General features: G+C 31.6%; 1 protein-coding gene and 1 long non-coding RNA gene across 2 annotated transcripts in view; one reads left to right on the forward strand and one right to left on the reverse strand.

The window, feature by feature from the left end:
* The window catches only part of LOC134731424 (uncharacterized), a 423644-nt gene that overhangs the window by 362967 nt on the left and 45959 nt on the right, over positions 1 to 14718 (reverse strand). The window lies entirely within an intron of this gene.
* Positions 1 to 14718, forward strand: part of LOC129489402 (sodium channel protein type 1 subunit alpha) — a 138036-nt gene that overhangs the window by 118764 nt on the left and 4554 nt on the right. The window contains exons 23-27 of the mRNA XM_055291908.2: positions 5640 to 5921; positions 8635 to 8688; positions 10205 to 10342; positions 12248 to 12352; positions 13924 to 14194. Coding sequence (XP_055147883.1) covers positions 5640 to 5921; positions 8635 to 8688; positions 10205 to 10342; positions 12248 to 12352; positions 13924 to 14194 — 850 coding nt within the window. The remainder of the gene's footprint in view (positions 1 to 5639; positions 5922 to 8634; positions 8689 to 10204; positions 10343 to 12247; positions 12353 to 13923; positions 14195 to 14718) is intronic.

Here is a 14718-nt window from a genome sequence, read left to right on the forward strand (position 1 = left end):
ATCTGTACATTCTACTTGAAAACATGTTGCCTGAATCAAAATAATATATTTTATATGGCTTGTGAAATCTGAACAATGCTAAACATTTGAAAATATTATAAACCTTTTACATTTGACCATTTGAAAGTTTATTAAATTCATTGGTCAAGTGCTCAGATATTTCTATACATTACACTTCATTTCTATAAAAAAGTTGATCTTGTGGGTATACTTTTAATTTTCTCAGAAATAACCATATCTATAATTATTAATCAATAATGCCTTTTATATTAAAAGAGGTTCGTTTTTGAAACCTGGAGTTTTAGACATAAAATCCTTATAAATGCTGATAGTGATAAAACTAATAATTTAAATGGTCAGATTTATGAATATGGCTCTATTCCTCATAATGACAGCATACACACAGCACTAAAATGACTAATCTCTTCAATACGTGTTTGGCATTGTAGAGTCAAAATAACCTTATAATTGATTCTATTTTTTATACTTCTAGTGTTTGGGTATTTTATTTTGTAAAAATATAATCACGAATGATGGTGAGATTGGATATAAGAATGATGACTATGATTGGGAAGTGAGATTTGAACATACTCAGAAACTCTCATTTAATTCTTTGCCCTAGCAGCATAAAATCACAATAGCTGCGTCAAAGCGTAACTCAGGCACTCATTTTATTTTTGTTGTTCTGTTACTTTTTCAAAGCATGTGCTTTTATGCAACATTACTGAATAAAGCATGTTGTACAGTGCTTGATAAGAAGTTAGAAAGTAACGAATAAATTATCATCACGTTGCACTTTGTGTTTTGCATGTTTTATGCACATTTCTGGCTGACAGCTTTTAAACATTTATTGTATTTCAAATTTCCAGTCCAAATTTTTCAACTTGTAAAATTAAACTGAGTGAATTGATGTCGTGAATATCTAGGGTAAAATAAAATTTGTGTTTAAATTTGTTATTTTTAATTTCCTAACCTAGGAAATCTTAAATACTTTCTTTTTCAAAAGAACTCAAGTCTTAATGGATAGGGAAACAGACGGAGAGCATCATGAACAAAAAGTAACACCAAATGTTCTGTCATATCAGATTTCTAACTAATAACAAATTATATATTTCTATTTTGTATAGGATAATCTTGCTCCAACTTGGATGGGGTGGAGCGCTGGTTCCTCCCCTGAGCCCTTTATTATGGGTACTGTATTACCCCTTTTGCTACCTTTAATCCTTGCACTGTGACTTATGTGTAGTGGGGTGAGGGAGGGATTGGGAAGGGTACTATTATTGCACTACAGTAGGGAAAATACAGTATTTACATCCTAATCCCCTCTTTTCAATTGTCTTAAATTTCATTTGAAAAAAAAAAAAAACACCTTTGAATTTACCCTCTATGGATTTTAACCCCAATGGTTGATATCTTTATTAAGTTTCATTGAATATGATTTAGTTATGTGTATATGGAGTTATCCATTTTTGGGGAGATTACTGGATTGGTGAGGGCGGGGGACCCTGGTGTAGAATGATTATGTGAAAAAACAATTTAACTTGTTAAGCTCATGATACTTTTGAGGCATACAGCCCCTGCCGTTTAGTACATTGGTCTCGGTCCTGAAAGTTACCAGTTAGATACCATCAGTTGATTATTGATATGTATGAGCAGATACTAAGGTGCAATATTTCAGGTTTCGTAAGACTGGTATTGATTGTGACCATTCTCATTTTTTATTGTGTAAGTTCATATGGGGTTATTTTCAAAATGTTAACAAGGCAAAAATATATTAAGAAATAGTTGAATAAGCACATGTGACTTGTGTTGTAAACAAAAAGTATAAAAGAATCCACTTATTTGAATTATGCAGAATAGAATACATACCTAGAAATAAAACAAAAACATCTTATCATGAGTATTAAGATAAAATTTAAGGCATAAACTCACTTCTTTAGAATAAGTAACTCCCAACTAACTTTCTAGGATTTTAAAAGATATCACAGTGAAAACATACATAAACATAACTCTACATTTTATTTATTCTTAAAGTTTAAGTGTATTATACAAGAAGAAAAGTTTTTATATTTGAGAGACAGAAAAAGTCAGAATTTTTGTTTGGATCACCAATATGTCATAGCTTACAAAAATAACTGTCTTAAAACCCACAACATAATTTTTTTAGATTTTTAAGAAAGATTCTATTATTCTTCTTCATACTTAAAAATGGATGATTACTACTTTGCCCACTTTTATTTTTATTCACATAGATTTTCTTTATTTCTATTAGATAAGCACTAGAATTCATGAATAATGTTGAAGTTCAAAGTAATTAATTCAGATAAAAAGACATTTCTGCATGTATGAAAATTTCTAATGTGAATTTGCATATTAATTATCAATCCTTCATTTAGTGTAGACTTATTTTTAAAAATGCAGGTAATGAACCAGAAATAGAATTGGTTGTGCTAGAGTAGAGAAACTTTATTTGATGATGTTTGTTTTGAAAAAAAGCTTCTGAGAAGAAACAACCTCTAGTATTAATTCGTTAAGATAGTTCCATTCTCAGACATCTCCTTTCATGTAGCCTGAAAGTTCAATTTGTTCTTTCCAATTTATTCAGACTAATTCTGCCTACTTTCTTCCCCCCATGAGAACCAATTACTGCAGCTTTATTGAGATTGAAAAAAGTTAATACACCTCCTTCTCTACTGAACCAAGGAACGGCTTGGAACTCTTGGAAAAAGACAATCTTTTCTATGATCTTTCATTGTCTAATTTAATACATCATAAATATGACTATAGCTTTGTATAATAAACTCCCCAATACCGTGCCAGATGTTTTCTAAGATAATGTTCTTTTATGTTCACAAAAAAAAAAAAACTTTTATCTGGGCCAAATGTATGCCAACTTTGCAAATCACATCCTGAACTGCACTGCTACAGAGTACATGCTTGCATCATAAATTCCATAGAGTTCATTTTACCTCTAAATCAATCCCCAGTTTCAAAGTAAACCTCTCAAACACATTACCTAAGCACAAACTTCTCCCTGTGCTCATTTCCTTAATTATCTCATCCCATATTCAGAAATAACATTTAAAAATTATGCTTTGATCAATAAATACTAAGCTAAACTTTGCTTCATTAATCCATTCATTTTTGTCAACCATTATTTTATTTCTATATTCAAAGCTCTCTGGTATGTTCTTATATTCAAGACACTCAAGGCCCTGGAAGATTCACGAACATAGTTTTGCATCTTAAATTTATAGAAAATCTTACAATCTGTCAGGATTACACTGAACTCTAATACAGAGTAATATGGGTACCAGATAAGTGGGAGCAACTCTTCCACGTAGACTGGAAACAGCACTAAATGCTATTTATAGGATACTTTCTGAACTTAACTTGTTTTAACTTCATTTTTCTCATATGCCAAATGAGAAAACAATACTGAATTATCTGTACAGTTCTGTTCAGTACTAGAATTCTGATTCTTGAATTCAAAGGGGAAAACATTCCTCTTTATTTAGGAGGCTAAACTGGGGGGCAAAGTTAGGCTCCATGAAAGAAGTGCTATTTGAACTAAAGCCTTTGAGAGGGGAAGAGTATTTCAGAAGAGGAGCTATTAGACAAAGAATTTCAATGTAAATGGCATCCTAATTATCTGTCAATTATATTAGCACATGGTTATTATATTAATTGAAGTGGCATGAAGTATAGATGACCAGGGAAGTTAAAACTGGAAATATAGATTGTGGAGTGATGTGAATACCAAGGTAAGAAAAATATTTGGTAGTTACCAGAGAGCCAATAAATAACTTTCAGGTGGGACTTGGGGAAGATTAATTCATTTTACATAGATTATATGAAGGAGAAGGTTAGGAGACAGATGATAGCGCAAGTATGAAATAACAGAGGGCAGTTCTAAATGGTGACTGTGAGAATGGAAAAGAGGTGACAAAGCTGAGAAATGTTTCGAAGAAAAAATGTGAGACAGGTAATGTGAAAAGAAAATCAAGAAATAGGTATAGATAATCAGTGTTCTGCTCATACTCTAAATTGGGTGTTGAAGACAAAATACATATTTTAATTAGTACTCTATACACACTAGAAACAGCATTGTAATCTGGATAGTGGACAAAATATTCAGAAAAGAAGGGAAATAAATAGTAACTTGATTTCAATTTCCAAATCTCTAATCTGAAAGAAATCTATTTATCCATTTAAAATAAATTATAAAACGAGAATTTATGAAGTCCATTGTATTAATGCAGACAGTCAGATGAGATAAGGCAAAGTGTCACGTGTCAGCTTGGTAGTTGCATAGGCCACATCATGTGGTTCTGCCTGGATAACTCAACCAAATTAATTTTTCACACTCATCCCCTCTACCTTTGTCATTACTGGTATTCTTATTTTCTCTGGTCCACTTATCACACTGTTTTATGTTCCCCAGAAGGCCTAGAGTTCTTTACAGACTTTAAACAGGGCTCAGAAGTATAAGAAATTGGCTCATGTATTTTTTTTTCAGACAGGCAGTTAAAAAAAATTGTTCTAAAAATACACTGGCATCAAATGGCAAATAGAAGATGTTTTGACAACTACTTCCTTTGGATCAGACTGACAAGAATAATACAAGCACATAGGTGGAATTAAACTTAGCTATTAATGTCCAAGTTTGAGGCAGCTGCCACTTATAAGCATTTTAGGGTCTGTTTTTACCTTCCCTCTTGGCCACTCCTGTGTAGCTCCAGTGGGAGGTATGGAGGAGAAAGCAAGGAAGCCATCCCTATGTTGTTTCCAAACATGAACACTCAGATTTTTAACTAGTGGTCCAGAAGCAAAGAGGGGGAAAACATCCTTCTATAGAAAAAAAAAAAAGTAGATAATAATTGAACACAGAACTTCATGTGATCACATCAGATTTGAGAACTATGTATGGCATCCCTCTTTTTCTTATTTTCCTAAGAAATGATTTCTATTATGTTTCATTTGAAATAAGTTTTTTGAATTAAACTCAGTAAATGAAACAACTGACATGACTGGAGCTTGAAATAAACGATGTGATGATCTAATGAAATACATAATGCAAATTGTCTTGCTTCTTATGCAAAAATTATTAGTCATAGCAATGCATGAATAAAGACAATTATATTAGGTATTTAATAATATTTTTTATATTTATCATCTGAATTTTTAAGTTATTTTAAAAATATATTGGTCAAATCAACTCAGGTCCAAATGTTTTAGTTTTGTTCTTTAATATATTGCCTTTTTAAAATGAGTTAAACTTCTGTATAGGCTTTTTAACTTTTCTTTTTTTCTGATAAACAACACAATTCTGACTTCATCTAGCAGCAAGTTCCTCTGATTTTCCTTTTCCTTTAACCTTTTAATGCTTCTCCCTCCCTTTTTTTAAAAAACATTTTTGTTTCATTTCTTGGTTATATTGCCTATAGTTGTTTTCCTAAGTGTATTGCTTAAGAAAAAAAATGAATTTTAAGATTTTTTTTAAACCTTGCTTTTACATATCCTAGAATAAGTAGTCTTGATAGAAAAAAAAATGGAAAGACCAGAGATTACTAGGGGATTTTTTTTCTTTATTAATAGATAAGAATTCTGACTTTTCTTTTTTTCCATTTGTGTATTAGGTGGTTGTGAATGCCCTTTTAGGAGCAATTCCATCCATCATGAATGTGCTTCTGGTTTGTCTTATATTCTGGCTAATTTTCAGCATCATGGGCGTAAATTTGTTTGCTGGCAAATTCTACCACTGTATTAACACCACAACTGGTGACAGGTTTGACATCGAAGACGTGAATAATCATACTGATTGCCTAAAACTAATAGAAAGAAATGAGACTGCTCGATGGAAAAATGTGAAAGTAAACTTTGATAATGTAGGATTTGGGTATCTCTCTTTGCTTCAAGTTGTAAGTGAACACTATTTTCTCTGAATATTTTTATTGTTTGGAATAATAACAAAATAATGACATACATCTATTATTTAGTTCCTAAGAAAAAGTATATATTTCTTTCTATTCAAAAAAACTCAATTTGTTAGTACAAGTTTATGAGCCCAGATGGGTGAAAACTTTATTACATGTAAGGACTGCAGATATAGTCAGTAGTGACCAGGCCAAACAAAGACCTCTCTGTCTTTTTTCTTGTATTTTCTTTGTTTCTATGTTGCTCTTTCTTTCTATATAAACAAGTAAATTAATAAATCAGTAACTTTGCCATTTTTTATTGTGATTATAAGTCTTGTTTCACTGATCAGCTACCAAAACAGAATACACTTAACAGATAGATCATCTTCCAAAACAAATACACTTAATACACCTAATTGGACTGTAATTAATTGGTAGGGATTAACTGCTACTGAGTTCTAATATTTGGATCAAAGTTTGGGGAATGACATTTAGGTTTTAGAATTAGATCCCGGCATAGTGAGGGGTGCCACTGCACTCCAGCCTGGGCAACAAAGAGCGAAACTCCATCTAAAAAAAAAAAAAAAAAAAAAAAAAAAAGAAGAGAATTGGATCCCCATAGTGAAATGGAAATAATACCTGGAAGCAACTAGAAACAAAAATGAAGCACAAGCAGCTGTTGTCTTATCTCAAATGACCTTTCAGCACCATTATTTAAGTCTATTTTATCCTAAATATTAATGTTTTCACTATTGGGTCTCTAAGACTGGGTTTCCAAGAAAAATATAATTTATATTAAAAAAGGTGGCCCTTTAAACATTTTCATTTGATTCTGCTTCTAGCTGCAGCAGCACCACAACAAAGCAGGGAATAAAATAGAGTCCAGATTATTTGAAAACTCAGCTTAAAAAAAAAAACTACAATTTCTTTCTTCCCTTGTGGTTCTACAGTGTCTTTAGGGCAGAAATCAATTTTTGCTCACCAAGGTTATGATTTCAACTGTTCAACCAGAAGACTAACTAAGCAAACAAACCAACTCTGGTCAAAACCCTTTTGCAGCTCTTCCAGAGGTGTCTACTATGATTACTTTACAAATTCTTCCCACCTTTTTGTTGGAAATTCTTATTTCTCTTCTTAACATTTTTGACCTACTCTGAATAATATTCATGCAATTAAAATAGAGATTTTTTAAATCTGGTAAGAATGGGTGGGGCATGGTGGCTCATGCCTGTAATCCCAGCTCTTTGGGAGGCCAAAGCTGGAGGATTGCTTGAGGCCAGGAGATCTAGACCAGTGGAGGCAACATAGTGAGACCCTGTCTCTAAAGACAAATAAAAATAAAAGTTAAAAAAATCTGGCAAGAATGGTTTCTTTAAAAATTGTCGACACGTGATGATATTTATTTGGGCACTTATTCTAACCCTTAACTAATGACCATACTTGTAAATATCACTAAAGCAACCACTTCCTCCATAAATTTGAGGAAAGAAAAATTAAAAATTTTAAGCAATCCTTTAAAATGTAAGCAATTCTGAAAATATAGTGAAGGTCCTGCACAAAGCTATTAAATATATTCTGCCACCAAAAAAAAAAAAACCATCTAAAATAATGCTTCACATTTGGCTTTTATAGAATCACCTCTCTATTGATTAGTAAGTCATTGAAGTGGTCCCTTGAATCACTTTTTTCTGTTTCTATACTAAGTGTGTAATGGAATTGTTCTGTCATTGACCTAAGCCACTGACATATTTAACACATCTCTCTTTCATATACAAAAGCCTTGTACTTTCTAGCTAGGAATCATTACTTTCTTTTCACTGCTGTCACCCACACCCTTGCTTAGCTTTTGTCTCATGATATCCAACACTTCATAAGGGTTAGTGTTATCAAAACAAAGATATATTGTGATACAGATGCTAAAGGCTTTGCTAGCCTCCCTCACTAGCTAAGGGATAATCCTTTTAGGCCCACAGGACTCAAAATTCATGCCCCAGGACAAATAACAAGTTATTGTAAGTTATTAGCCTGAGTATCATACCTTCATCCTGTGAGTGCCAAGTGTCTGCTGTACTATTGTTCACATTTCTTATTCATATTAACTTACTATCTTCAAGAATTTCAGAAAGAAAATAGAATAGGGGGTTATTTCTAAATGTTTTGATCCAAAATTCTTAAAAGGATTGTATTTCTAAATGTTTTGCTCCAAAATTCTTAAAAGGATAGTTGCAATCCCGCCTTTATGTATCCCGCTACTATCCTTACATTGTTACAATAAAGAGAAATCTTAAATTTTCAATCACTTTGATCACCCTGCAGATAAATTTTAGCAGATGATCCTTAAATCTAAGTTGTAATTATTCAGCTGATAGAGCTATTGACACGTGTTGGCATTTGTAAGACTTTCTAAAAAGTGCTCCAGCAAATTTTAACACTGCTTTAAATATCATGATACCATAAACTCTAAAGAATTGAAAAGTGCTTGTGAGTTGGTTATCAAGGGGGAGGATATATCAAATGGCCATTTTGTTCCATATGTGTTCTAGAAATGAAAAACCATACTAAGATACTGTCTTGGTCCAAAATCTGTGTAAAATTTGTTTTGAAATGTCTTTCAAAAATATTCCCTTTTGAAAATTGTATCAGTAAGAATATTTATTAAACATCAGGTCTAAATTATTTTTACTCCAAAGTAAAACATGCATGTCCTTCTTAATAGGCCACATTCAAAGGATGGATGGATATAATGTATGCAGCAGTTGATTCCAGAAATGTAAGTATTCCTTGTATTCTAAGTCTTTTTACAATATTGATCAGGTGGTAAAATTAATCGAATAAAGCATAAATGACCAAATGAAATTATTCTATCTTCATTTAAAATATTAGGGTAAAAGTGTGACAGGTAAAAATATTCAAGCATAGCAATGTTTATCAGAAAGATCTTACTAAGATAATTCAACACATGAATTATTTTGAAAACCAAAGTAACAAATTCATGTATTTAGTAACTAACAAATATTTTTCTTTTAAATATATTCTATTTTGTTTCCTATTTATCCACACATTATATAATTAGTAGTAATTTTAGTGTGCAGGACCAAATTTGAAGAAATGTATGATTTATATCATTAGTTGAAATGTATAGTCACCCTCCATATTAGACAGCATGAAAAGTTATGGATATTGTTCTGTCAGCCTTAGATTACTGTGATGATTTCTTTCAAATAATCATATTTTAAACCATATAAAATAATGTTTTTATATGATTTTAGCATTCATAAATTGACTGGAGCCTTTACTAATGTTGCAATCACTTCTGTGGCCAACAGATTCCTTTAAGTGTGTATCACCAAAGTATAAACCTATTTTATTTGATTTCAGCCTCTTTCAGGCTCCATGACCTAAACTGAAATTCATACTCATTCCAACTTTGCTCTTCAAAACTTCATCTTTCTATTCTGAAGTCCCATCTGTTTAGTTTATCATCATAAAGAATAACTTCTGTCCCTGCAGTCTTCAACCTGATAGAGTTTGGTGTTATCTTTCTTGAAGTGCATTTCAAATAGCTTTAGTTTTATGTTAACTATCGTTTTGATAACCTCCAGAGTTGTTTTATTTCACTTTGTCACTTATATTTTGTTTTGTGTGTTTAGTTGATTTTTAACTTTGTTGCCTTTAGGACACGAATCTGTTAAAAAACTACAGTGACCCTTTCAGTCCATTACTAAATTATAAGTAATAGCCCATTTGTTTAAAGCACAATGTAGGAATTGAATAATCAACTGAGGATTTATAAAATGGACTGTCCATTTATGTCTACTTAATCTGAAAAATTCAATGACTGTTACTTTAGGGTATAGTGCCAAACATCTGAATGAACAACTCATTTCTTATTTGCTACATTATTTCATGCATACATGAATGATTGTTTCTAAACCTAGCCTATAGATATTTATAGTTTTAAATTTTTTATTAATAATTTTAAAATTACTAAAATTCAGTACCTTAAAAGCTTGCAAATTTAGCACATTACTGTTCAAATGGAAGAATATTATTTGTATTTATAATTATAAAAATAGATTTTAGAATGTCATAGTAGCCATATTTTTCACATGAAAACATCCCTAAAGGCTAATTCCAGGATGTTTTTTAGAGGTAGTTGATTCAGGAAAAAAAAAATGCTGACATATTAGTAAGAATAATTTTTTCTATTGTTATGAAAAAGCACCAATGACATTTCCAGCACTAAAATGTATGGTAATATTTTACAAAATATTCCCCTTTGGTAGGTGGAACTCCAGCCTAAGTATGAAGAAAGTCTATACATGTATCTTTACTTTGTTATTTTCATCATCTTTGGGTCCTTCTTCACCTTGAACCTGTTTATTGGTGTCATCATAGATAATTTCAACCAGCAGAAAAAGAAGATAAGTATTTCTAATATTTTCTCTCCCACTGAGATAGAAAATTATTCCTTGGAGTGTTTGCCAAATGAGTACTTGAATTTAGAAACAAAATGGGAGTATATATTATAACTGATTTTTCCTTCCTCTTCCTCTGTCATTCACTATCCATATATTTCCGGCTATAGAAAGCTAAGAATAACTGTGTTCCATACTCTTGTTCATAGGTTCATAAAGTTTTTCCTCCTCTTATTCATTATCAAGAAACATTTTCTATCTTTTAAAAAATAATAATTAGAATAAAACTAGAAAGCAACCGAATATGCCTCTTTCCCAAAAGCAACTTGTTATTTTATCCCTACAACTACCCACTCCCCCTTGAAAATATATTCTCCAACTAATTCTTTGCAATAAATTAGGCACTAGATGTAATCTTCTTCTAGTGTTTATTTTTATGCTTTTTTCTTTCATTGATTTATTTTATATATTCCCACTTCTTTCTCCAAGATATTTAATTATAAGCTATCCCTTTCAGTCTTGAATTGTACGACTATTATTTATCATTTATAAGGCTCATTTGATTGTCCCAATTACCTATGTACATTATAGAACATATGGAAAGTAAGTAAATATCATCACTTGGAAGTAACTGTTGCCATTCACATTTTGTTTTTCTGTTCAGACTATTTCTACACATACTCTTATTGTTGTACTTTTTATCTATAATTATAAATTCCACTTTTGACTTAACATAAGTATTTTCTCATTTTGTTAAGTCTTCATATATGCATTATCATAATTTACTTATTCATTCCCCAGTAGGTTGATAATTTAGATTGTTTTTAATCTTTAATGATTTAAATAGTACCTTGTTGAAAGTCTTCGTACAAAAAAAAAGAGGGAGAGAAAATAAGGCTTTAATTATTTCCTCAGAATAAATTCCCACAATGAAGTATTTTACTCCCCTAGAGTAATAAAACTACTCAAACTCCCAATAACAGTGTATGAAAACCCATGCCACTGTTCCCTCAATGTCACCAAACATTCTGTTTTTATATTTGGTATTTAATAGGTGAAAACTGCATTTAATTTTAATTTTTATGACTTTTATCACCTTAATTGTTATGACTTTTATGTATTTTATTACATTTGAACATGTTCTTAAGTGCTCGTTGGCCATTTGTATTTCTTCCTTTATGTACTGTTGCTTCATCTCACTTGCTCAGTATGTTTGCTTTTTGTATAATGAATGAGTGCTTTCTTTCACTACAGAACATTCTCCCCTCAATTCCCTTTTCTTATTACCAGTAGTATTCTGTAGTCAATATCAGGCTACTCCATTTCACTTACTTGCCAGTGTTCCAATCTTCTATCCCTACTGGTCTGTCCCATACTTACTATGCTATGAGCTCTGATTTATCCCTTAAATCTCTCACTAACTCATCCAGTTTTCCCTTTGCTCCAATTCTTGACAGAGTTAGAGTGACTTTTTTAATGAGTAACTCCAAACTGTCTTGCAGTATACATACTCTAACTCTTTGCTACATTTAACTAAGAAAATTATTGCCTTTAACATCATAAATGTAGTATGTATAGTATAAGGTACCAAGTATTTATTATCTCAGTGAACCAAATTTCGCCACTCACTAAGCATAAGGTCTTGGGTAAAATACTTAAACTTTTTGAGATTTGGGGGTGTTTGTCTTCATAAGATAATAATAATAAAGTCAATTTTGAATTATTTAGGGAATTAAATATTATCATACCTAAAGAGTACTATTAATTTTTTACATTTTAAATCCCAGATATAATTATGCTAATCAGTTGAATTTTGTATTTCTTTTTTTAGCCATCCATTTTCTATTTTAATTTTGAAAAAAATGTGCAAAAGGACACAGTTTTAACCAGTTTGAATTTTCTTTTCTATACTTTGGAGGTCAAGACATCTTTATGACAGAAGAACAGAAGAAATACTACAATGCAATGAAAAAATTAGGATCGAAAAAACCGCAAAAGCCTATACCTCGACCAGGAGTAAGAAATATCAAATGATATGGGGGAAAAATATAAAAACAAAAACTTGCATGCTTGTCTCACGAAAAAGAAAGTAGCTAACATTTCCAGTAGGAAAAATTTCTTTCACTTTTAGAGCATCATTAGTTTGTAACTTTTATGGTAATGGTAACAACAAAAAAAATTAAGGACCAAAAAAGAAAAAGAAGAAATAGAAGATACACCCTTGACTTCAAGAGATTTAAGAGCACCCCATTAGAATCCATATTAATTGGCCAATGGACACATAGACAATGTGATGTGCACAAGAGAAAGTTAATCACACAACTCAAGAACGGTTGCCAAGTAGTATCAGGGAAAGAAGTAAACCTTGGGATGGGGCTATAGGAAATGCAATTTTCTAATATTTTAAGAAATGGATGAAGTGTTGAGTGAAATAACAGCTTACTTCTATTTTATTTTTCACTAGAGATACTAAGTATTTTAAAGGAGGAAAGAATTCCAGTATGTACTATTCATATGTATGGCTATAGAGTTAGATGTTACTAATGTCTGCAGAAGTCAGGGTCAGTAATTACAGTTTATCATGATAAATAACAATACTCATGCTTCCACGATGAAACAAACAAACTGCTATGAAAATGGACAGCTATTATCCCACACTATAAATATTTTTATGATGATGATCTGAGAGGTTTCAGTAATTTCTAGGGTGCATCAAGGAAAAAAATACTAGCAAATATTCATGTTGTGATGATTGAATATTGCCTTCCTAAGAATGATGAGAAATATGTACTTTCTCCATTAAAATTTAGCACTAAGAGTAGAAATGAACCAACAATTTGTAGGAAAAATATAAGTTGGAAAATGCCCTCAGAATTCCTCAGTAGCCCAAAGAAATAAGCCTGCAGATGGCCTTCAGTGACTAGCAGTGGCAGAAATGGGAAGCAGAATCACAGATCAATGACAAAGAACGTGAATTTTTTTTTTGACATAAACATATAGGAAATGTCATTCTGGTCTCATTATCCTTGTGCAGGTTCAGCATTCTGTGTCTGACAATGTTAGCCAAGGCTATTTGGTAGAAGAATATGAATATTGCCATACATGGTATTTAAATGCATAATGTTATAGATGTGTCTTAGAAATTCCAATTCTCCTTAAAAATTATTTGAGAATACTACAAGTGAAATATTAATAGTACTATATTTTAAAATGGATGTATGGTCCAGCTGATCATTGGAAAGTCTTGAAAAAAAATTAAATGAGTTTCTTACCTTTTCATGATCTTAAAATGTTGATATGCGTTGCATACCTCTGGAAGAAGTATACAGTGTTGAATGTTTGTTTGTTTGTTTTTATCAGAAACCCTCTTTGGACAAGGGACTGTTATTCTGAGAAATACACATTAGTAAATGGCAATTTAAATAACTAAATTTTAACAATTAATATGCTATAAATCATTCTTACAAAAATCAGGGCCAATGACTACTTTGCAAGAAACTAGAAAGTCAATTAATGCAGAAAGTACTTAATGCTAATGCACATGAGAAAACTCCTTTGTTGTTAAAAGCATTTCTATTTCTCTACAGAACAAATTTCAAGGAATGGTCTTTGACTTTGTAACCAGACAAGTTTTTGACATAAGCATCATGATTCTCATCTGTCTTAACATGGTCACAATGATGGTGGAAACAGATGACCAGAGTGAATATGTGACTACCATTTTGTCACGAATCAATCTGGTGTTCATTGTGCTGTTCACTGGAGAGTGTGTACTGAAACTCATCTCTCTACGCCATTATTATTTTACCATTGGCTGGAATATTTTTGATTTTGTGGTTGTCATTCTCTCCATTGTAGGTAAGAAATATTTAAAGTTCTTAAATTCAGTTAAATAAAAGTGAAAGTTGAAACAATCAAGATTAGATTCAAGATCATCCCAGCAATCAGAGATAATCACTGTAAATATTTTGATACGTTTTATCCATGTGTGTTTGGTTTTTTAACAAAATGTCTCCTACTATACGTCAGTAGTGTTTCTTATTCTATCCATTTAGAATAATATACTTAGTGTAAATGTGGTAAAACCTCATTCATTTGAACTAGAACTGTGCTATTAACTAAAATAAAAATGTTTTTGACATGTTGAGATTGAAGAACCAATACAGTATCTAGATGGTTCTGTTAACAAGACTAGAAATGTAGTCTGGTACTCAGGAAAATTGCTTTAGAGAATAGACATGGAGTCACCAGCATATAGATATTAGTGGAAAGTGGTTTCAAGATAAGGAAAAGTAGGCTGGGCGCGTTGGCTCACGCCTGTAATCCCAGCACTTTGGGAGGCCGAGGTGGGCGGATCACGAGGTCAGGAGATCGAGACCATC

The sequence above is a fragment of the Symphalangus syndactylus genome, chromosome 9, assembly GCF_028878055.3.
Source record: "Symphalangus syndactylus isolate Jambi chromosome 9, NHGRI_mSymSyn1-v2.1_pri, whole genome shotgun sequence".
In the NCBI taxonomy this organism is placed as follows: domain Eukaryota; kingdom Metazoa; phylum Chordata; class Mammalia; order Primates; family Hylobatidae; genus Symphalangus; species Symphalangus syndactylus.